Source organism: Mycteria americana, chromosome 1 (assembly GCF_035582795.1).
Source record: "Mycteria americana isolate JAX WOST 10 ecotype Jacksonville Zoo and Gardens chromosome 1, USCA_MyAme_1.0, whole genome shotgun sequence".
Classification (NCBI taxonomy): domain Eukaryota; kingdom Metazoa; phylum Chordata; class Aves; order Ciconiiformes; family Ciconiidae; genus Mycteria; species Mycteria americana.
Window position 1 is genome coordinate 219,117,558 of NC_134365.1, and position 22,428 is coordinate 219,139,985.

The following is a 22,428-nucleotide window of genomic DNA, read 5'->3' on the forward strand; positions in this document are numbered from 1 at the left end:
AGAAAGATAAATGAAATTACATACCACTGGGATGAGAGACAGAAACGGCCCACCCCAGACAGAAGGACCAGCTGGAAGAACATACACAGGAGAGCATTAGCACACAGGCCACAGCTTCTATTCCTGGTGCATGGCAGTGGCTAATTTGAAAGATTCCTAGCAGAAGAAGGAAAACATCTTTTGGTTTAATGGAGCAGCAAGAGACATGAGACATGAGCCATCCTGGCAGAAGCGTCATCCAGGGCAGCATGGACATCCAGCACATCAGGGGTGTTTTTAACAAATAGCAGGTTTGTTCTTCCCTTCACACCACTACATGGTTAACCCTCTGCCACAAAATACCATTGAGCAGAGAAAAGATGATTTAGAAGAGGAGAGAGGGATGCACAGGGGTGGCGAAATCACACTTTTATTGGCAGAGTGTCATTTAGACTGATCACTTCTAAAGGGCTTCAAAAGCCACTACAAATTGGGCACAAGGACCCTGCTGAACCAAATCTCTTTCTGCCATCCTTGAAGGCAATAAAAGCATTCACAATTATCTCAGGCTGGGAAAAAAGTTATAAAAGACAGAGAACCTCCTCTGGTCACCCTCTGTTTGTGATATAGATGTTCCTCTAAAACAGCCACCACTGCACAGAAGTAGAGGTGGGAAATTGAAGGAGAACCAGCGTTTGGGCACATCCTGTGTTGGTAGGAGGTCAGGAAGAACTGGATAACAGCAGAGGAACAGCAGGTCGAGGTGGGTTTGCCCAAAGCACTATCTAAATGTGTTTTGGAGGCCTCTGTTATCATTGTACTCATGAAACTTCTCAACTTTTCACTCCCAGTACCGCCACAAAAGTAGGGATACAACATTATCTTCTCCTCACAAATAGAAACCTATGGCACAGTTGATTCCCAAGGACATATGAGAAGCCCGTGACAAAGTCAGTCATCACGACCCTATGACCCCTGGCCTAGCCAGGCCCATAGAGCTGAAGAAGGGCCATCACAACCTTTTGTACATACATTGCCTTCATCATCCACAACCTGGATCTGTCCAGAGTCACACAGTTTAACCACCGCTCCAATGGGGACATCGAATTCCCGTCCGGTTTTGAGGTCCATCCATACATAATCCCCCTGGAACCAAAGAGAGGACAGTTACACCCAGAGCTGCAGAAGGTTCAGCATCCCCTGGGATATAAGATGCTGATGTTTTGGACCCAAATCATTGGTACAAGTCAAATTACTTCTTTGTAAACCACAAACCATCCCTTTTTCACAGACGCTCAGGAAACCCCCTGCAAGGTAATAGCAGTAAGGGCATGCTCCACACAGCATACACCCACTGCAGTATCTCTCCATTTCATGAGCTCGTGGGTGGTTGTCAGTCACAGACTGCATCCAGCAAGCAGGTTACAGAGCAGTGATACAGGCAGAAAAACCCACCCAGGTAGAGGTTTCCCTCTGTGCAACATACTAGCCTAGAAATTCACGCTTAGGAGATGGTTTTGAGCCCTGCAAAGCCTTGCCTGGAGGCTTGTGGCACATTTTTTCCTTGCAGATAACCATTATGAAATATACATTCCCCTAACTCAGAGACTGGTGAAAAGGGGATGACTAAAGAAGGGTTAAGAACATACCAGAGGGGTAGATATATGTACTTCTTCAGGAGGTCTCCCAGCTACAGCGATTTGTAGGTGGGGTCTTTGCATTTAATACTTCTCAGTGGATTTTTATCTACTATGAGCATGTCCAATTGCTTCCTGAAGCTGTGCAAAGTTTTAGCATCCATAATCTCAAAGGAAGAGTTTAGCTACAAATAGTATGAAAAGCTGTGTTCTTTTGCATGTTTCAAATGTGTCACCTCTTTCATTTGAGACCTCTTTGTTTTCGCTTTGGAAGACACAGCAAGCAGTTGACCCCTATCCACTCACTCCATGTCACTGGTGATCCTACAGACCTCTTGTCAGTCCTGCTGGGCAGGGACTATCTGCTCATCAGCTCTGTGGATATTAAATTACTCGAATGCAAAAAGGCTTTTAAAGAAGCTGTTTTCCTCAATACAAAATCAACCCCCAAAATAACCCAAAATTAAACTCCCAAGCGGGACCCACACTCTTTGAAACAAGGCAGAATTATTTCCCACCCCTAATCTCAATGTGAAGAGGTGCTAAAATTGGGAGCCACCTAGTTAAATTATTGTCAGGCACGTTTCCATCAAGCAGCAGATGTACTTTTTCATGCATCTGAGTTTAATATTGTGAACTTGTAGCCCCACCTAATGCCACATTCCCAGGGGCCAGCTCCACTTGTACCTATTAAGCACAAATGCAAATGCATTATCTACCTTTTGAAGTCCTGAAAAACTGCTGGGAGAAGGGAAAGTGAAAAATAGGAGGGATCATTTTGCATGTGCTCTCATATAACCCCTTTCCTGAGCATTCACTATCAACCATTTCTGTGGACAGAGTATTTAGAGATTTGGTTTGACCCAATGGACCGATGAACAACCTTCAGCTCCACTCTGGGCAGTGGGAACGGGAGACATCCAGCAATATAAAACATGGTGAAACGTTCATCATCCAAGTCATTGCTCACCAGGACTTCTGAGAGATACTAACCTGTGAGTGCCGCAGGGATGTAAGGCTATACCCAGGGACCCACACATGGAGAAACACTACACACGAGGAGTCCCCAGCCATTTTGTGGTAGACTCCACCCTTGGCAGCTGCTTGCTAAGTTTCACCTAGGGTATCAACAAAGTCATCCTGCTTACATGGACCTGAGGATCCAGCCCTTAGTCTGGGTTTTCTTTTCCTCAGAGGGTTGTGCTACAGCACTGTTAGATGTATCTTTACCTAGCTCATAAAAATATAATATTCAGATGTTTGTCTCATTAACTGCCTTACCTTCACATCTCATAACTCAGTTAAAAAGGAAAAAAAACAACTAATGAATGCAGTAAGTCATGCACAGATACATTATAAATCCCCTTATATTAATATTTATTTCTTAGCTCCTTTGATCCAAGACTCTCAAAGCATTTCAGAGTGCTCAGCACTGTTATCCTCGCTGCATAGCTGGACAAATTCATGCACAGGGTGGGTAACTTGATCAAGGTGTCAGCAAGAGAAGAGCCAGGTTTCTCACTCCCTGCTCAGCAGAAAGCCCTTCTGACACCTCAGCAGCTGAATAGAAATTGCTCTCGATCAAGAAAACAAGAATTGCAATGCTGGGGTTTTTTAATCTCTAATTTTGAATAGCTGTAAAAGCAGCCTGCTTCATATGTTCTGTTATCACACAGCTGAGATAAAAAGGCAGTCTGCTCTCCCCAAGGTAAATTGATACTGTACTACCACTGAGACAACTCCTATGCTTTGCCTGCCTAATGCACAGAGTGCTTGTCCCCTCAAAATGCTCTTTCTAAACACATTAAAGTGCAGTTCTTAATACTGGTGAAAAAAGCAAGTCTTATGGGATGGGCTAAGCTGGTAAGCTCAGAAAGGTCTGGGGGGGTAAAAACCAACATCACTTATTAAGACTGCCGACCTATTTCCTTCCCTAACTTTAATCAATTTGACATAAAACCCATGGAAGTCAGTTACACTCCTTCCGCTGATGCAATCACCTTTGGATCAGCCCAAAAAGCAGCAGATATATTGGGGATTTCAGGGCAAATCAGGATGATTCATGCATTTACCAGCTTGGGCAGACTGGCTTATAAATTGCGTAACCTGCCTCATGCTTAGGCTGATGCAGTTTATTTTCCAACACACGACAAAGTACTGGAGAAGTGAGAATACCACCAGTCACTTTACAGTATCAACATGGTCCAACTCTTCCTCCTCAACACAGCCGCTGGGCACTAGTGTCCTTCCAAACACTCTGGAGCAGACCCTCAGCACCTCACAAGCTACGGGCACTGACAACCAAACGGCGGTGCAAGAGGAGGAAACACCATGATGGGTTCACACACAGATAAACACAATTCATTAAGAGGATCTTTAGGAGGAGCTTCCAAATGCAAAGAGCAAGAAGGTTGCACCACAGGAGAGCTGCAGCACTTGGGGGGGGGACAAAGACTCAGGAGGAGGGTGAGAGAAGCTGGCACAAGCAGTATGAGGATCCCATCAAACAGCAAGACCGATTTCAAAGTAGCCTGAAAGCTCCCAGCTGGAAAGCTCCCATGATCAGAGCTTGGGACCCCCTGTCTTACCGCTAAAATGGTTGTGGGCTTCAGGGCCTGGTTGACGTTGCGGAGTAGTGTCCATTTGCCCTGGTCTCTCTCCTGATCTTCCACCACCTCAGGGCATGGCTGCATGAAAACCACTTTCTTCCTCTTCAACATCTCCAAAATGTTGTAGTGGTATTTGTCCCTCTCTCTGCTTTCTACGTGTATTCCACCATGAATGTCAGAGAGCTGTGGCCAGTTTGCTTTAGACCTCCAGCATGACCATGCCTGCTGCTTGCAGGGCACCCTCTGACCTGATCCACAATATGGCTCTTGGTAAAGATCTTCTAGCAGAAAAAGTTCCACACACCAGCCATGGTCCTCCACGGGGCAGCTAGCACGCTTGCTCCATAGAACTGGTGCTGCAGAAGTCTCAAAGCAAACTGAACAACTTTGCTTCTCTTCACTTAAATTCTTCCAGTCTCTCCAGTAAGGGGTGATACTTGGTCAGGGACCTGAAGGACACTGCAACCCCTCGTTCTGGAAAAACAACTGTAGAATTAACAGGAAACCTCTTCATTTCCCCGTGACTTCTCTCCGTTACCTTCCTTTCTTAGTGAAATAACCGTCTGCCAGCTTGAGGACTTTCAGCACAGAACACACTCGGGTGCTTATTAATCCACAAATGCAGTCAGTCCCCATGCAACACATGGCATTTAATTAACCTAATACCTTTACATACCAAATTAACCAAAGCGCAGTGGGAACTCAAAACCAGAGGCCATCTGCATTTTCTTTAAACTGATCACCTTGAGTAGATCCATAGCAACTGAATTTTAAATAATTGAGTGTAAGGTGTTCAGAGCAGCACAGCCTCTGTGCCTATAGGTGAGAGAAGCACCTGGGCTGTGGATGAAAATGTGCTGAACATGAGGACCACGGAGATAACGAGGTCGCACTGACTCTACACCTGGCTGCTCTACAGACCCACTTCTGCAATCTCTCCTTCTATGTAGGGAGGACTGTTTTTGTAAGGACTAATGAGGACTGCTGGCCCAACCAGAAGAGCACAAGACATTTTACAGTCACCCCAGATTTGCTTTTTCCTTTCCTATGTTAGATACACTTGAGATTTCTCATTTTCATCTAGGAGAAGCTATTCTGCTCATTTAGAGAATTTAAGACCACACTAGTTGGGCCTCAGTCTCTTCCACAGAAATTTTGAATCTAATTCGGCATCATTTGTACAGACCAGAGCAATGCATGACTACATAGTGGTGCAGCTGCTAAGCTTTCCATGCCATTCTAATTTATCACTATTTTAATGCAAAATTCAACTGATGCTTTGATTCCACAGGGTTTTGAATCCATTTGTCCATGATGAAGAGGGCATGTTCTTGGTGGAAAGCTTTCTAGATGAAGGAAGGCTTTGTAGGTGCCCTTGATGGGACACAGTCACCATGGACAATAGTAGATGATGGGTACATCAAACTCATACTGAGCTACTTCTGCTCATCAGTGAACAGCAGCGACAACAGTGAGGCAATCCTTGCCCAAAGGACAGATAACTTTGTAGGCTTAAGCTATATTAACAAAGCCCTGAAACAATAAGGTGTCTAATTCTTGTAGCTGTGCAGGTGATGTAAGGAAGAGGTCGAGTCTCATGGATAGAAGCCAGGTGAGAGATTAATGAGATGGATGTCTACCAAAGGAGCAGGCAAAAATGTATGAGATGCAATAGTAGTGCAGGGAGAAGGAGACGTAGATTGAATGTAGCAATCTCATGGGAGATGTCTACCTCCAGCATGACCTGAACACACAGTGCTGTAAATGACTACATTCTTGCTCCCCTGGAAAGTACAAGATAGATGTCCAGTCAAAGCTAATAATCAATGAGAGGATGCATGTGGAAGGAAGGACCAAATAAATGTATATGAAAGGATCCATAGGATAGACTCTCTGCATTTGAGCTGGGTCCTACAGATGCCCTTTGCTCATCAGCACACCTTTCCTCACTGCCGTGCCACTGTAACTGGAGCAGTGTGGGAGCAGCAGATCTGAGCAAGAGCCACCAATGTATTTATCTCACTTTGCACTGGAGCAGACATTACAATCATTGCTCAGCTACACCCTATACCATATTTCTGAGGCTGTGTATCTCTGTATGCTGCCAAAGAGTAAACTAAGGAGCGGAGGAGTGGAATGATTTGCCCTAGGTTATCCTTGAAGCAAAGTAGAGATGGCAGCCCAGAGGGCTGAATCCAGTCTCTGCAGTCCTATTACATGAGTGTGCTTATTTTTTCCCTGACGCTGGGGCTGCTGAAGGTCTGTAATTTCACACATTTCCAGTGCATATTTTTTGCATTGCTCCTCTGCTAGCAGGAGATTTTCTGGGGACTCGTTAGATGGAGTCACGTGTGTCAGCCAGAGGCGCTTGGCATTTGCAGGGCTGTCTGTCTGAATGGCCTGAGTATGCTCCCTCCTGGAAACGGGAAATCCCATCCTTCTGAAAGATGACCTGGCTTGGAGATCAGCCTCCCTTCTTTATGCATCAAGGGGCAGAGCAACAGCACTAAGCCTCCTATCAGCATGCTTTTCCTAAGGGAACGTGCTATGCCTTATGTGGGAAACAAATAAACACACTTAGGACAATAAATGAGGGACACGATGGAGGAAAACAAACCTTTAGCTGGCTGGCAGCCCGTCAGCAATGCCATCCGGTTTAGATTACAGCTCCCTGGGGTAACATTAGACTCTTCGCTGTAGAGATAGAAGTATGAGCCCAAAGAGCCATGCTGGACCCTGATCTGATGATTTACTATACCTCTGCAGCAGCAGGCACAGCTGAGATCGAGGTCCTGCTGTGATACACTTTGTGCACTTGCATAGTAAGGGGCAAATGCTTATCCTAAGGAACTGATATGACCCAGGCAATAGGTTTATGCTGCTGCTGAGACCTGAGCTCCCGTTAAGCGCTACTGTGGTGGTGTAGACCTCACTGTTGGAGAAAAAAGGGAAATACCACCTGCAGGAACCACCCTTACAGCAGGCGAACCACCTAATTTAATGAAAGCTTGGGTTTCTTTGCCCCAGCCTGTTTTTCAGACCCAAAGAAAATGTACCAGACACTGCCAGGACTGAGGAGGTGTTCATGAGCTGGTTGTTTTGCAGCTATCACTGAAAAGCTGAGTTATTCAGTGAAACAGGTCAGGTGGGACTCAACTAACCCAGTGCACGTGTCCACCTCTGAGCAAGACATCCACATCTTTGCTAGATGATCATTGTAGGTCCCTTCCAACTGAAATACTCTATTTTATTCTATTCTACATTCAAGGGAAAGAAAGAGGCACTTCTACGGCCACCTCTGCATAAAGCAGGTATTTAAACTAGGTCAGATGATACTGACCTAAAGGGGTGTGTGAAGAGGACAATTTGGAGGTAGAAAATGTACAGTACAGGTGTCCAAAGCCAGCTGACTGCCATCTCTAGCATGGGGGGGTCCTAAGGGCTGATATTCAGGTAAATTGCTGAAGGATACAGAACATTACTGGTTATCAGAGGCTGTCTGTGGACTCAGGTCGTCTGTGCTCCACAGATTACTCCCTCCAGCACTAAACTTACTTTTCTAAAATAGGAAAGATGATACCCTGCCGAATGGCTGAATGGCTGTTGATGCACCGTGTGGGCCAAATGTGATCTGTGGGCCATACCTCTGACAACTGATGTAAAACAACCTGTTTATGCAGCTTTTTTTTTTTTTTTTTTTTTTTTTTTTTGGAAACAGGCACAATCACATACCTAGGTCTCTGGAGAGCTAGAGCCAAGCTAAGTCCTTTACTTCCTTACTGCTTGTCTTTGAAGCAGAAAACCCTTAGTGCACACAGACACAAGTGCAAACATAAGCATTCCCCCAGCTCCAAATTTCAATGCCATTTGGAGAGCGGACTGAAATCTAAATGTACTGGCACATCGCAGCATATTATGCCAGTGCAGACTTCCAACAGCTACCTGAATCCTTTGGGCAGTATAATGTCTGTGCTTGACTAAAAACACATATCACCTTAGATATCACCTATCATGATTCAATTCAGCTCTCGATTACATGGATGTACCCTGCTCAGTTTAAGGGAGCTTCTCCCGGATCCACAGCTGTGCAACCCAGGGGAGAATGAGGACGGCTCATCTCTATTTGCACTCATCTTTATCTGCGCAGTTGCCACCAGCATCAAGAAAAGGTGGGAAAGGAAGAAAAAGCTTGAATTTCTACTTAACAACAAACCGTAGTGCAAGAAATACACATGCTGGTAGTTGGTAACCCTAATAATTTTCCTGTTTCATACATAAATAAGATTCTTTTCCCAGTTTCTTGTAGCACATCAGGCACCAGCTGTCAGCCAAGGCAATGTGCTACACACAAAGGCTTTCTGAAGCAAAGGAAGAGATGCAAGAGGAATCGTTAAATAATTCAATAATCAATGCACCGCTCGCTCATCCTGTAACTTCGATACTGACAGGAGGGAAAAAAGAACCCACAAACGTGGCACCCATCCCAACATTTTCCCATTTAGTGCTGAGGGATAGTCAAAGACTCCGGCAGCAAAAATGATGGATTTAGTCAGGTTTTCAGGGGTACAGTCCAGCGTGCTGCAACGAGGCTCAGCTCCCAGTGATGTCTGACCTCATCCCTGGCTTTTGGCAAGAAGCTTGTTGTTGACTGTTTGGGACCTCTCGGCTCAGGATTGGGTTTTAAGCATGCAGACAAACACGGAGATAGAAGATTTAATCCGTGACTCCTACGGCATTACCGTCGCAGGCAAAGCGAAAAATCTGGCAATCCATTGACGTTACAAGCAGATTAAGCTGGCCCCGGGCGTCACCCACCCAAACGCCGTGCCAGAGCACTGCGTATCAGGTCTCACACAAAAAGCTGATGGCCACCGCTTGGGATGCGATTGAAAAATCTGCTAAGACGCAGAAGTGGAACAGGAAATGAAGAATGAGCCTTTTAGCCCCATGGCTGAGTCCTGTCCTAAATGAAATGGAAGAAATCCAAAAGAAAACGACAGAGCAATCATAAGACGTACAAATCTGGAAAACCGGAGAGGGGAAAAATAAAACCAGGAGGAATCAGAGCACTTTAGGATGGGAACATGTAATTTAGTACTGTTAGACCGAGACATACTCCTTCAGGTCCTAGGAGTAGAGAGGTTGCACTGGTACCACACTGGGAGCTCTCAGATCCACCCTAAATCTGCCAACAACAGTCACCCCTGTCCCCCAGACACCGAGGCTAAGAGCTCCCTAGTTTGCAATAGGAGGCATGATGGGAAACCACTTGCCCTTAGCCACCCATAAGCAAAGATTTTGGACATTTTCCTTTAAATGCATGTTGTTCTGTATGTCAAGCTTTAGGAAGATGGGATTAAGGGAATGCCATCTCCTTCTCTGAACACAATTTGGGAGGGATGCTAGTTCCAGCAGGTCCCTACAGCTGAACAACAACAGCTGAGTTGCATGCTCCCAACCATTTATTTGATTTGATCCCATAGCGAACTGGCTTAGGGAGTTAACCCAGCAGCAACATTTTCATGTGTTTTTGCAAAATGTTTTGTTGGTTTAGCCCCTGAACTGGCTCATCAGGCAACCAGCAAAGCCCCGGTGAAGGAGCAGGGAGAGCAGCAGGAATGTGCAGCTGGCAGCATGGCCGGGGGAGCAGAGCTGCTGCCTGCGCAGGAATCTGCTGTGGCATCGCTGAGCGGTGCTGATGGAGGCTCTGCCTCGCTCACGGATGAGCTGTATTCCCCGGGTGAAGGCAGAGAGCTGTTTGATTTGATTAATGAAAGAAGAATCCCAGCTGATGAGCACGAGAGCTGCAGAACTATGCAACAGATGGAGGTGATCAGGTATTTCCACCCAACATTTTTCTGCCTCTGAGGCATACAGCCTTTTCAAGATCACAATGATTCACAAAAAGGACACGGTTTGAATTCCAACGTACAGTACTGATGAAGGGGAAAAATAACAAAAAAAAAATCATACACAGAAATGTAAATTGGAAGGGATGTTTTTCATCCTGGCTCGGAAAGGCTGTTCAAAGAAGCCTAAAAGCGACCATATGAATTCAATTGTTTTACCTGATTTTATTCCTGGGGAAAAAAACCAGGATTTTTTCCACCATCTGAGATAAAAATCTCTTTTACTTTTCATATGCAATCTGTCAAATTCTCTTTCAGAGTTTCAGCTGGTGGAGGCAGCTTCATCTTCATGTCCTGGAAAGATCCTTTCTCCGTCATTTCTTTACTTCAGGCTCCTCTGTCCCTCCTCCTGCCTTTTTGTAACCTCACTGAGATCTAGTCTGCTATTAGTTCCTGTGTACCAAATAGATGTGGGACTATTGTAATCTGCACGGGTATTCCTGCATAAACAGAAATGTAGACAGTGCAAAGAAGTGCTTATTCCTAGTAAAAATGTATTATTTTCCCATATAGGAGTAATCTATACTCATGTAAATGCAGTTTTCCCAGCGGAAACGTGTCTGTGCTAAGGGTCTGCATTAGCCAAAGTGGCACTGATATGTCTAGACAAGCCCTATAATTTAAAATATCGTGTCTCATCTTCAGAAATATTGAATGAAAGGGGAGTAATGCTGCTTTTCCTTCACTGCCATGCCGGATCTGAGCAGCACTGCCCTTTTTACACACTCGCTTTGCTTATCTATGAGGGTTGTCTTGGTTACTGAGGAGAGTGAGGGGGTCTGGAGGAAGGTTAGTTTGCAGCTCAGTCAATAGCATCTTGAGGGAGTTTGTGAGACTGCTTAAGGGAGAAGTGGATTGCTCCAGGGGTGTGTTTGAAAAGCCAGTTCCTGAGAGGAATGAATGGCAGGAGAAAGCATAATGGAAAACAAAAAATAATCCTGCTGGCAATGCTTGTGATGCAATCTAAAACATCTTGATACTGGTTTTTGTTCCGTAGGTGCCAGCCACAAGGAGGCAGAGATGCTGCAATACAAGTAGCGTCCTTCCAAAAGGAGAAAAGATACTCCCAGATGTAAAAAAAATCTTGAGAACATGAAGCACCTGGACTTTTTTTGTCATCAGGAAACAGATAACAAAAAGAATCCTACTCGCATTTATTAAAACCCAGCAAAATCATCCATATTTCATTGCTTGCTTCATGGGTTTGGAGACTCCAAGGTTGGGTCCATGCAAGACCACCCTTGAAATGGAAACCCAGAGCAGGTTGGTAATTGCAGCCACTGGCCTGGATTCTTCAAGCCCCTCTGCCTATCGTGTTTGGAAATCTTCCCAAACCGCTGGTGGTGGGTCCCTCTGAGGGTGGTGGACCAGCTGCAGAGCTGTGCCGTGAGCTCCCGGCAGCACAATACCAGCCCCATCTGCTATAACTCTCTGGAATTACCAAGTGCAGCAGGAGGTTTGTTTCTGATGATTTCTCCATGGGTTTTAATTCAACTTTCATGCTAATAGTACCCTAAGCAGAATGAGGAGTGACAGAGTGTGCATTTTAATCCCAAATTTCACACCATCACAGCTGGGCTGTAGAAGGTGTGAAATTCCAGAAGGCTCTGGAAGAAGGTAGGGACCCCAGAGGCCAACCACGTAAATTAAGGGTCTGAAGGAACCAGTCTGCAAGTCCAGCTAGACAAACCCTAACCTAGAGGTTGCAAACAGAGAAAGAGTGGAGTTTCTAGGTTGGCACAAGGTGATAGAGATAGGGAAAATCATCACTATTCAAATCAGTTGTAGTTGGCAGACCCAAGATGGTTGCCTTGTTGCATCAGTACGAGTACAGACGTGCGCTGTGGATGCCTTCAAACTGTGGGCTTGGGACAGTTTTACAGCTAATGGTTTATAGCTCGTTGGGCACATATTGAAGAGACTTGGCTTTCAGAGAGCAATCAGAAGCCAGACCCTGAACGCCGGTCCTTTATGAACACACACACACAGAAACCTGCTTCAAAATCCAAGTCCCACTAAATAATCACCAGCCATTAAAAACAAAGCAGTAGCCACAGGTTGAAAAAGCAAGTTGGACCTATTTCTTACATGAAATTATCAAGGAATGGTAGCTGGTAAGATTGCCAGTGGGATTAGACTTTCATATGGCCATCCTGAACTCCAGTAGCTAGAAGAATAAAACCATAAAAGAAATCAGTTCTGCATGCTTTTGGGACAGCAACTAATTCCTGTATTCTTCGGACTTCTTATTTTCCTCATGGGGATTTTATTCCATGGACAGTCCATTCTGCATACACTGCACAGTCTGCGTAGGGGGGATGTGGCCTCCCAAGCAGTTTTATTTCACATTTTATCTGCTTTATGATGAAAAGGGTTACATTACAAATGGGGTTTGTTAAATGTTACTCCTGGAACCAAACTTTCAGTTTCGTTGTGGGTTTGCAAGGTGCCTAGCATGGCAGAGATCCTGGTCCAGCAACAGGCAGCTGGCTGGTGTTCGTGTGAAAATCATGTAAAGGGAAATTAATTCATGTGAAGAATGCTCATCAATTTTATACTTGTTTTGAGAAACTCAATAACTTCCATATAGCCTTGATTTTGAGACTGCAAGAGTGTTATCACATAGATCTATTAATTATGCCTGTGTTTCTGTAAGGAATGGGCTGAGAGAGTATCAGCATGGAAATATGGTTAATGCCTCCATTGCATTTTGCTGGATGCAAATGCTGTTTAACTTGAAGCATCTACTTAATGGGAAAGGGTTGCCTGTCTGCCTTCCACTGACTCTAGCAATTTTATGGGGTTAAAGGGCAGTAAAATGCCTTTACAATGTGATTTGCAGATCATGAAAATGCAGTGTGTGACCTTAAGAGTCATTTGCCAGCAATGGTGCTGGCAATAAAATGTCTGGCTGGGTGGTAGGAGATACACATAAATTGCTCACATTGCATTCACACTGGCTGCACAAAAGGCTTCCAAGTTGTCGTGTGCAAATCACCAGCAAGGCTCTGTCCCAGACAGGCATTTTTCCCAATCTTAAAAGCAAGCAGCATTTGGCTCTTTCTTCTTCAGCATGCAAAATAAGCCAACCTCTTTTTCTCCTGGGTTCTGCTAAAGTGACTCTGGGGAAAGGACGAAGGGCATCTGCTTCTTGGTAAAAGAGTGGGGAGGGAGCAATACTTTCAGCTTGTAAGTGGAATTGCCTCAGGCAGGACATGAAAATGGGTGTGCAAGGTTAAGGTGCACCAAAGGACCATCTAGGCTAGCATCTTATCTTCACCAGTTGCCCATGTGGATGCCTTCAGCAGAGTGGACAATTCTGTAGAGGTACTTCTTTAAAATACTCTTCCAGTCCAAAAATAAGGGGACACCAACCGAAGTCAGTAGGGACTAGGTTCAACAAAAAGCAATGGAGGTGGGTAGGATGCCTGGAGAAGTAAGGAAGCTGGACAAGTGCTTGGAAGGAAGATGCATTAGGGACTACTAACCAAATAAATCACATCAGGCTTGGGAAATCCCAGAGCTGAAAGTTCATAGGTGGAGGCCAGGAGTTAGCTGAAGGATAGGAAAATATTGTGAGGAAATTACACTGTATGCTTACTCGTCCCTTGGTTTTCATCAACAGTCAGTTTGGATTCAGAATACCAGGTGGGACAGACCTGGGTATGTTCCCAACTTCAGCACACTGTAACTCAGAATTTTATAATAATTTCTGTTCAGGAACAGAACTCATAATTTATAGCTGGTGAAGTTTTCTCCTTTCACAAAATTGCCTAACGGAGGATGAAATCCTTGTAAACTTTTAAGATTGACTTTTTCCCAGTGCAAGAAAGCAGCTGCATTCCTCGGCCAATGCCACCTCCCTTGTGCAGGTAGCAGCAAGGGCGATTTGGGAAGGAGAGGAGGACTGATCCACTGTATCACCTTCTCACATTTGCAAAACTCAGATCCCCGTAGATGTGGTCAACAGGGAAAAGGCAATTCCCTTACATTGCAACAGTCTCATGCATAACCCCTGCATGAGCCAGTCAGTACGGCTGACCACTAGAGCAATATCTGTAAGTACACCCAGGAGTAGCAAAATGGAAATGCAAAAGCATCAGCATACAAATTCCCAAGTCCCAGTCCACACTAATTAATCTCATTTCCCCACTGTTGAAAGCCCCAGTAGAGGTATCTAAAGTGCCAGCTGGCTTACCAGCATGTCTCGGGCTATTTCACTCACAGTATTGAATTTTCTCTGCTTTTAAACAGATTTTTTTTTCAGAACAGTCTCCTTATGTGTATTCTAGCAAACATCCAAATCCTCCTTCTGTTTTGGTTACATTTATAAAACAACTAAAAATAGATTTACTTCTCCAAAATTCTTACTGGAAATCTTCCTTAGAGAATGCCATTTCACCAAAACCTAAAATGCAACAGGAAAAACCTAGAAACAAAGCTTTTCATGAAAACACTTGAGTTTGGCTAAAGACTGACATGGAGTGTATCATTTTGACATTCTCATTGGAGTTCTGTCTTCAAAGTCAGCTTTTAATTCCAATAAAATTATTTTATTTGTTGACCAGGCAATGACATAGCAGACATTCTCTGTGCTCCCAGCTCAACTTTCTCCTGAGAAAGAAATGCCATTTTTCAATTTGTGCTATTGAAAAGGTCTGTTATTGCTTTCCTTCCCCTGGGCCCCAGGAACTGCGCACAGCTTCTTGAACCTGATTGCAGAAAGCCAGAGCTAAGGGGTTTTTTTAGGAAAACAGCTGTCAAATCTACACTAGCAAATGATGCTGTGGCTTGAAAGGAATGAATTTTACACCATGAGGGCCAAATCTTTCACAAGTATACCTCAGGGTCATTCCACAGATGTGCCTGTGACCCCAAATCCATGTAATGTTGAGGGCTTCCTTTTTAATGCCTTGCAGTTGAATGTTTTCCAATTTTGCAAGAGGAATTTGATGAAGAGGAAGGTCACCTCAAACAGGGAAAGCCGCCTGCCTGCTGCACAGCCTGCTGTACAAGGAGCAGATTAGAAGCATGGTCCCACACTCCATTAAGGATGTCATATCACAAACAGTTCTTACAGCAGCCAAGTTGGCTTAAATGTCTACCTTTTACCCAAACCCCTCCAACTGTCACTCCCTATATCCCATCTGAGAGCTGATCGGAGTAAAAATAACAGCAATAAGTAAGAAATAATACATTATGTTGAAGGTTTTTTTAAGTACTCGTAAGTCCTATGATTTTGGTGAGATTACGGACAACGTGGTCCAGCCAACAGCTGTATCACACATCTGGAAGGGAGTGGAGGGCAGACAGAGGAAGGTGGGTGTGCGGGGATGCGGGTGGGACAGGACAGGAGATCATTTGCTCTGCTCTGTTTGCACAGCTGGGATGAAGATGCTTCCTCCCATTATGAACAGTAATCAGAGGCTCAATGGCTGGAGTGAGGACCAAGGGAAGTCAACCCTTGTGTTGATCCCTAGCAGCAGGATAAGATGTGGGGTGGGATGGGGGTGGGTGTGAGTGAAGGATTTCTGACCTCCCTCCCTGAACCTCACTCTTGCAAAGGGGTTGATAGAAGGGCCAGCAGCCCCAGCTGCTGGGGTGCACAATGGCCATGTGACATTCAAGATTCATTACAGGCTTTTTCTTTACAGAAAGCATATACAAACAGCGAGACTTCTTCAGAATCAGGGTATAGAATCATAGAATCATGGAATCATTTAGGTTGGAATGGACCCTTAAGATCATCAAGTCCAACCGTTAACCTAACACTGCCAAGTCCACCACCAAACCATGTTTCTAAGCACCACATCTACACGTCTTTTAAATACCTCCAGGGATGGCGACTCAACCACTTCCCTGGGCAGCCTCTTCCAATGCCTGACAATCCTTCTGGTGAAGAAATTTTTCCTCATATCCAGTCTAAACCTCCCCTGGCGCAACTTGAGGCCATGAGGAGTTGGAGCACTTAAGAGAAAGAGGCAGTTTGAGGGGCTGAATTTCTCTCTTCTTGCTCCAGACTTCAGGTCTCAGCAAGTTAAATCCCATCTTTAAGGGCTCTGACAGATATGGAGAAGTTACCATCAAGAAGACAAGAGCTGCCGTGTAAGAGCTGTCCCTGAGGATGTAGATTTTCCCTGGGGAAACCTAAGGTTCCAAGATTAATTCAAGGTCAATTTTGTTATTGAGTCCTTTGAAGTTTCCTATACCCTCAAATGAATGTCCCATTGGCTGGGTATTTTGCTACTGCCTCTTAAAGAAGCAAAACTAAACTCACCCACACATATAATAAGTCTCACTCCAAGCCTTCTCTATCTTGAGATCAAATAGATTAAGCTTTTGGTGCATATACTTCGGGGAAGATAGATCCTGAGAGCTTGTCTAAGGTATCAAAAAGCAGGAACGAGCGCATTTCAGATAGGCTCTCTAAGAGGCAGGGTATCTCCACACCAGGGCTGAGATTGCTCGCTCTGCCTTTATTTGACAGCATGCAATTTATATTCCGTAGCCATAGCACTGCAAGTACATCTCTCTAGCCTGCAGCTTCATTTTCTGCACACAGCTACCCCAGCACTTTAATTGTCCCATAAATTTGATGGAAAGGATTTGATGCAGAGAGCTGTGAAAATGCCAAATGTCTTGAGCACTGCAACTAATGAATGGCTCCCAACAATTCATGTTTCAATCTATATGCAAATGTGCCCTTTGGTTGGCTTGTGCTGGACTTTTCATTGCTGCATTACAGCTATCCAGGGAAGCCTCAGACTCATAGATCAGACAGATACAAGACATAAATGGGGGAAGACTTAAATTATTCAGTGTTTATGAGAAAGAGAATCCAAACAGTGGACTTACACTTTGCTTTTTATAATAACATGATTACAGATCAGCCCTGAGAAGACATACAATAATGTTGGTTTTGTCCCCCACCCCTTCCTCTTTCCTAACAAAATATATAGCACAATGAATCACTTAGCAAAGCTGAATGCATATTATCCAATAACACCTAAAATAGTGTATGTCAGCTCCAGGTAAAACTGAAGCTGGGAGCCCAGCTGGGAGACGTCTGTGAATGGACTGAAAGATTTCAAAATCTGGTGTCTGTTATTCTTACTCCCACCAAGGGAAAACATCTCCTGGAGCATCAAACTGAGTCTCTGTAAACGCCAGCGGTCACAAAATCTATTCCTGCCCGTTAATGAACTGCACAAATCCCTTTCACCTGCAGTGCAATGTGCAATTCTGGTCTTAGCAAGAAGAAATTCAGCTGGAGCAGGTGCAGAAAGGGTTGCCACCATCATGAGAGGGCTGCAGAGCTTGTTTTACAAGGGGAAAAAACAGGGTTTTGTAGGATTTTGGTCAATACCAAGGCTAGGAAGCAAAGTGATTGCTCTCTATACAAACACCTGAGAAATGGCAAGAAGGGGAAAGGACAATTTTAGCTAAAAGCCAGTCCTGGCACAATAACAGGAAGCCACAAATAATACCCTCAGAAAACACAGACATGAACATATCAAGGACAGTCTTGTTCGTGTAGGACTCATTTTGTGGGGTTTAAAGCTGAAGCAGTATTGGGGGTTTTATGCTCAAAGAAATGCCAGAGGTGGCACAGACTTTGCAGAATGGATGGTTGCAGAGAAACTGTGAGGTTTTGGCATTGCCCCCAGGAGTCACACCACCAGGAGCACTGCCGAGCCAGGGGAGCAGAGCTGAGGTCTCTGACCAAGCCTTGGCTCCTGCAAAGCTTCAGGCTAGAGACACCTTCTTTGCCCTGGTGTCGAACTAAAAAGAGCTTTATAGCATGAGGCATCCACAGTACTTGATCCCTCAGGACCTTCACTGCTGGCTGAGCTTTGGTCTCCTTTATCTGCTTAGCTTAGGTCTCCACTGTTTCTTTTCAGTCCTATTTCTACTTCTCTCCCTATAACCCCAAGAGCAAGTTGGGAGGCCACTAAGGCTGGGAGAAACCCATAACAGCAGCAATGCTCCTCACATGGTCTGGACGTGGTCAGGTTACGGGTATAATCTTCTGACAAGTCTAGTTTAGTGGATGGACTTCGTGGGATGCTGAATTTGGTCCTACATGAAATATTTAAATTTTGTGAGCATGCTTTACTCCCCAGCAGATAAATAGTTTTGATTTCTGCCAATCTGGCCCAGAAGCAGGAAATTTGCAGCACTGGGAAACCTTGGCTTTAAGATCAGGTTATATGAGGGTTGCTTACATGAGCGAAAAGATGGAGTTGGCAAAAACAGCCATGTGGCAAGCAGCAAACATTCGCTATTTGCCACCAGGACAGCGGTGGCCTCAGCAAAGCCCTCTCCCTGGAGCAGTGATGTGCCCCTCGCCAGGCTGTGTGGTCATCTGCAGCCGGGGCCACCACACCCTCCCGATCTCCACTCCAGCTCTAAAAACATCTCTGCTTTAAATAAAAGACAGAACATGCAGGAACGAGCTGCTGCTGTGCTGCGGAGCCAAACGAACTTGTCAGGCTGCTGAGATAGGAATTTAGGAAGCCCTTCTTTTTCTTCTTCCCCTTCTTTGTGCATGGAAAGGGACTTGCCATGAGTAATTTGCTAGTGACTAAAGCTGATAAGTTTGGCTCCCTGCAGGCTCCCGCTGGGGAACAATATTGGCTTTTCTTCTGAATTACTGGGTGGAAGACACAGGGCAGGAGCTCTGTGCATTTTTTCCTCCCTGCTCGGAGCCATGCACTGCCCTCCATGCTCAGCTGCCCAGAGCCAACCTCTAAGTGAGATCCTAGTGGGAACCATTTTGATGGGAGAGTGGAAGGGGTGCAATGCCACGGGCTCATCTTCAAAATTCCTGGATTTATAGCTGGGTAAAGACAGGAACACCAAGCTGTAAGGACCAAAAGCTCTGCGCTGATCTAGCCTGAGCAATGGTTTGCAATTTTGGTTGATCTTCTTGGAGAAAGTTTTCAGGGGAAAAGGTGTCAGATGGGAGGACCGTAAACATGTTGTGCACATTCAAGAATGAAAAAAAAAAAGAAAAGACAGAGGGAAAGCTCTCTGGAAAGTCATACCCATCAGGAACAGCATAGACGTATTTCTAAAATCTTTCAGCAAAACTGGAGGAGGCAAAATACATATATTGCAGCTACTTGCAACTAAGCGCCACCATAAAGAGCAGCTCTTTGGACCACAGAGAGCAATGTCATTCTAGTGTGACTCAGACTAGACCTTTAGATGGGGTAAACTGGTATAAAGTGCCCTCAAAAAGAGCCTGTATCTGCTAACAACTGGGCAACCTCCCTCATTTCATTATGGAGGGGTCCTTGCTCACCTTATCCATGCTGCAGAGAGATGTTTGCAGTAAGCAACAAGTTCTAGACAAGCATATTTCCCTGATATTTGCCAGCACCTGCTCAGCATCTGAACCCACAGGAAGAGTTACTCTCAAAACTATCGAGAACAGCAAGAAATGGAAGAGCTTTTTGAAAACTGCAGGTTGTTTTAGGGGGCTAGGGTTTTTCTTGTTTAATAGTAAGAAGCTTTAATCCCAAAGCAATGTATCAAATATTGTTGATAACTTCTGGGAGTCCGCTTGGAGATTCCTTATACACTTTTGACACCCAGTCCTTATGAACAAAAAGATGTTTGTATGGAAAAAAAATGAGTATCTTCTCTAAAAAAGCCTATAGCAGACTGAACATGTACACCGAATGTTAATACCTGCCTGGAGGTGATGGGCTTTGAACACTCAGGTGATACAAACACATCAATAACAAATGGCTCCAGGTTTATTGTCCAGCATCCAGCTTTCAGTACAGAAATACCACTACGTTTTTCCTTCCATTGTAACATCCTAGAAGTAACCCCTCATCTGCTAACATAAGGGCAGCGTCACTCCTGCTCTGCTCCAGCTTTACTGCTGTAACACTATAGACACGAGAGATAAAAGCCCAAGAATTCAGCCCCATTTTCACACCAGACCAACCACATCCTGAGGTTTTAATAAGGACCCAAATCCCAGACTAGGTCCTGGGACTGGCTAATTAGTGTCTAGATGGATGGCATAAAGTGCCTTGATAATGTTATTGGGGCCATCTACTTGTCCCTTTTGCTGTAAGCTACTTTCATGATAACAGAGGTGACAGAAGAAAAGAATGATGTCCCTGCACCACAGCTCTCCATTCACAGTTGGGTCCATCTAAATGTCAAATGCCTAAACTAGTCTTGCTTGGCGCTTACGTAGACAAGGGAGAGAGACATCTCCAGAAAGGAGATCCATCCTACCCTAAGACAGGTGGGAAGGAAATTACTTCAGAAGCACCCTGCTTCCCTGCCTAGACGAGACACCTTGTTTTTAGATAACTAGGAAGATGGTCTATGTGATTAAAGCTCTGCAAAGCGTGAATTCAGACCAATACAGAAGACTATGAACTAGTAGCTGAAGCACAGAGGGGTAACCTCCAGCAGAGAGACATTACAGGCAGCCTGGAGTGATACCATCCTAGACAGAGCTGTCATAGGGTATTTTTTAGAGCCACAACTGCCATTCTGAGCTTTCAAATTAGCATACGAATTTACTTTGTTTTCATTTCCACACTTGTTTTCCTTGGCACCTCAAAATGCATCAGTCAGAGCTTGCAACATGGGTCCAACACCTGTGAGCCTTTTGGAAGGAGGACTGACCTCCTTATCTCCCCTACCGAAGTGCAGCCTGTTTTTGTTGGGCCACAGCTCCCAGGTCAGGGCGACACTGTGAAGAGCATTTCAGTTGCTCCACACAATCTTTGGCATTCCTTCCACCCCCAAAGCTATCCTCAGCTCTTCTTGTCAGTGGTATAAACCAGTACCACGTAAGTTCCTACATGCGGCTTCAAAGGTCCGGAGCTTTCTGCCCAGTTGCAGCCAAAAGCATATTTGCCAAGGCAGACACAGAGTTGAATCAAAACTGTTGGGCAGATTTGCTCCATCGCCTCAGTGCCTGACTGTGTTGACATATTTTAGTCTCAATCTGCAGCCCCGACCCAGGACATGTGGCAGTACTGTCAGTCCTCCCCAGGTGAGACATGGCAATGAGACAACCCAGAAGCTGAGAGTGAGAGACATGTTATGGCTAGACACAGGGAAAACACTACAATTTGAAGCCCTAAATTATTTCAGAATCTACACGAGACCTGCCATACAACTTAATTCTTCAATTCAATGTCTTTTTAAATGTGCAAAAGGACTCCATTTTTGCACAACCAAAGCAGCACTGTTCCTGGAAGTTGAAAATCAATTCTTGACTAGATCATTCTTCAAGGCAAGCAATAAGCTGTTTTATTCTTCTGCATATCCAGGACTCACGTGCAGCTTCTGGGCCATCCCAGATGAGAAAATAGAAGTGGAACATTGCACGAGGTTAATCTGGACTACGCGTACAGAGCAATGATTTCCTCTAAGCCAATCAAGGATTAAGGCTAATGAGTATCTCTGCATCTTGTAACAGTCCTTTTAGGGAAATAGAACAGGATAAAAATAGCCTGACTTGACCCTTCCTCCTCAAAAAAAAAAGACTTTTATTAGTCCTTGGGGTGATGGAGTAAAATTAGAAATGCTGAAGAGAGGAATGCTTCACTTACCTGTCGTAGAATGACCATGGTTCCTGTATAAACACATCAGCAATCACCAGGAATGGACCTAAACCAAAAGAAATCAGCAATTAATGAGCTGACACCCTGACTCATAGGCCCCAGCTCAGGGACTGTCCCAACCCTAAAGGGACAGATGCAGCCCCTAGGTGTGGAAGGGGGCTAGGAGCACTTAAACTCCCAACGCTTTCATAATATTAATTCCAGACAGTGAGAGACAATCCTCTAATACATCCAGATTAATGCCTGCACCGTGGTGAATGAGACCGGGACTGGAGGTTGCTTACGCAAGTAATATTTTGTAAACTGAGTCCTAGAAAGTTATCCAAGGATTAACCTAGCAAACAGACTGATGCTGATTTATTACATGTGTCATCAGATCCCGTGGTATGAATTAAAGCACATGGAGAAGGGGAGCCCTGTCCTTAGAGCCCACAAGACTGGATGGATTATCATCTTTCTATCAAAACCGCTTTCAGGAGAGGAAAGAAAATACCAAGCCCTCCACCATAGCCTGCAACTAATACCTGTGTTGGACTGAGTATCTCCACACTCCACTCCCACCTGTTGTGCAAATTGTATCTTTGTGTGATTTACAGATGTATTTTACATGAGTTGCAAACAAACGCTTTCAAAGAATTGAATTTCTGCAGCTTTTAATCTCCAAGTCATCCTTGCTACATGGCAATCA

General features: G+C 44.7%; 1 protein-coding gene across 2 annotated transcripts in view; it reads right to left on the minus strand.

Annotated features, from left to right (window-relative positions):
• MYO7A (myosin VIIA) overlaps window positions 1-1,122 on the minus strand; it is a 64,535-nt gene extending 63,413 nt beyond the window's left edge. For both annotated transcript variants that reach the window (XM_075492037.1, XM_075492036.1), the window contains exon 1: window positions 1,012-1,122. In XM_075492037.1, coding sequence (XP_075348152.1) covers window positions 1,012-1,110 — 99 coding nt within the window. In that variant the 5' untranslated portion in view covers window positions 1,111-1,122. The remainder of the gene's footprint in view (window positions 1-1,011) is intronic.
• Between the last annotated feature and the right edge of the window lie 21,306 nt (window positions 1,123-22,428).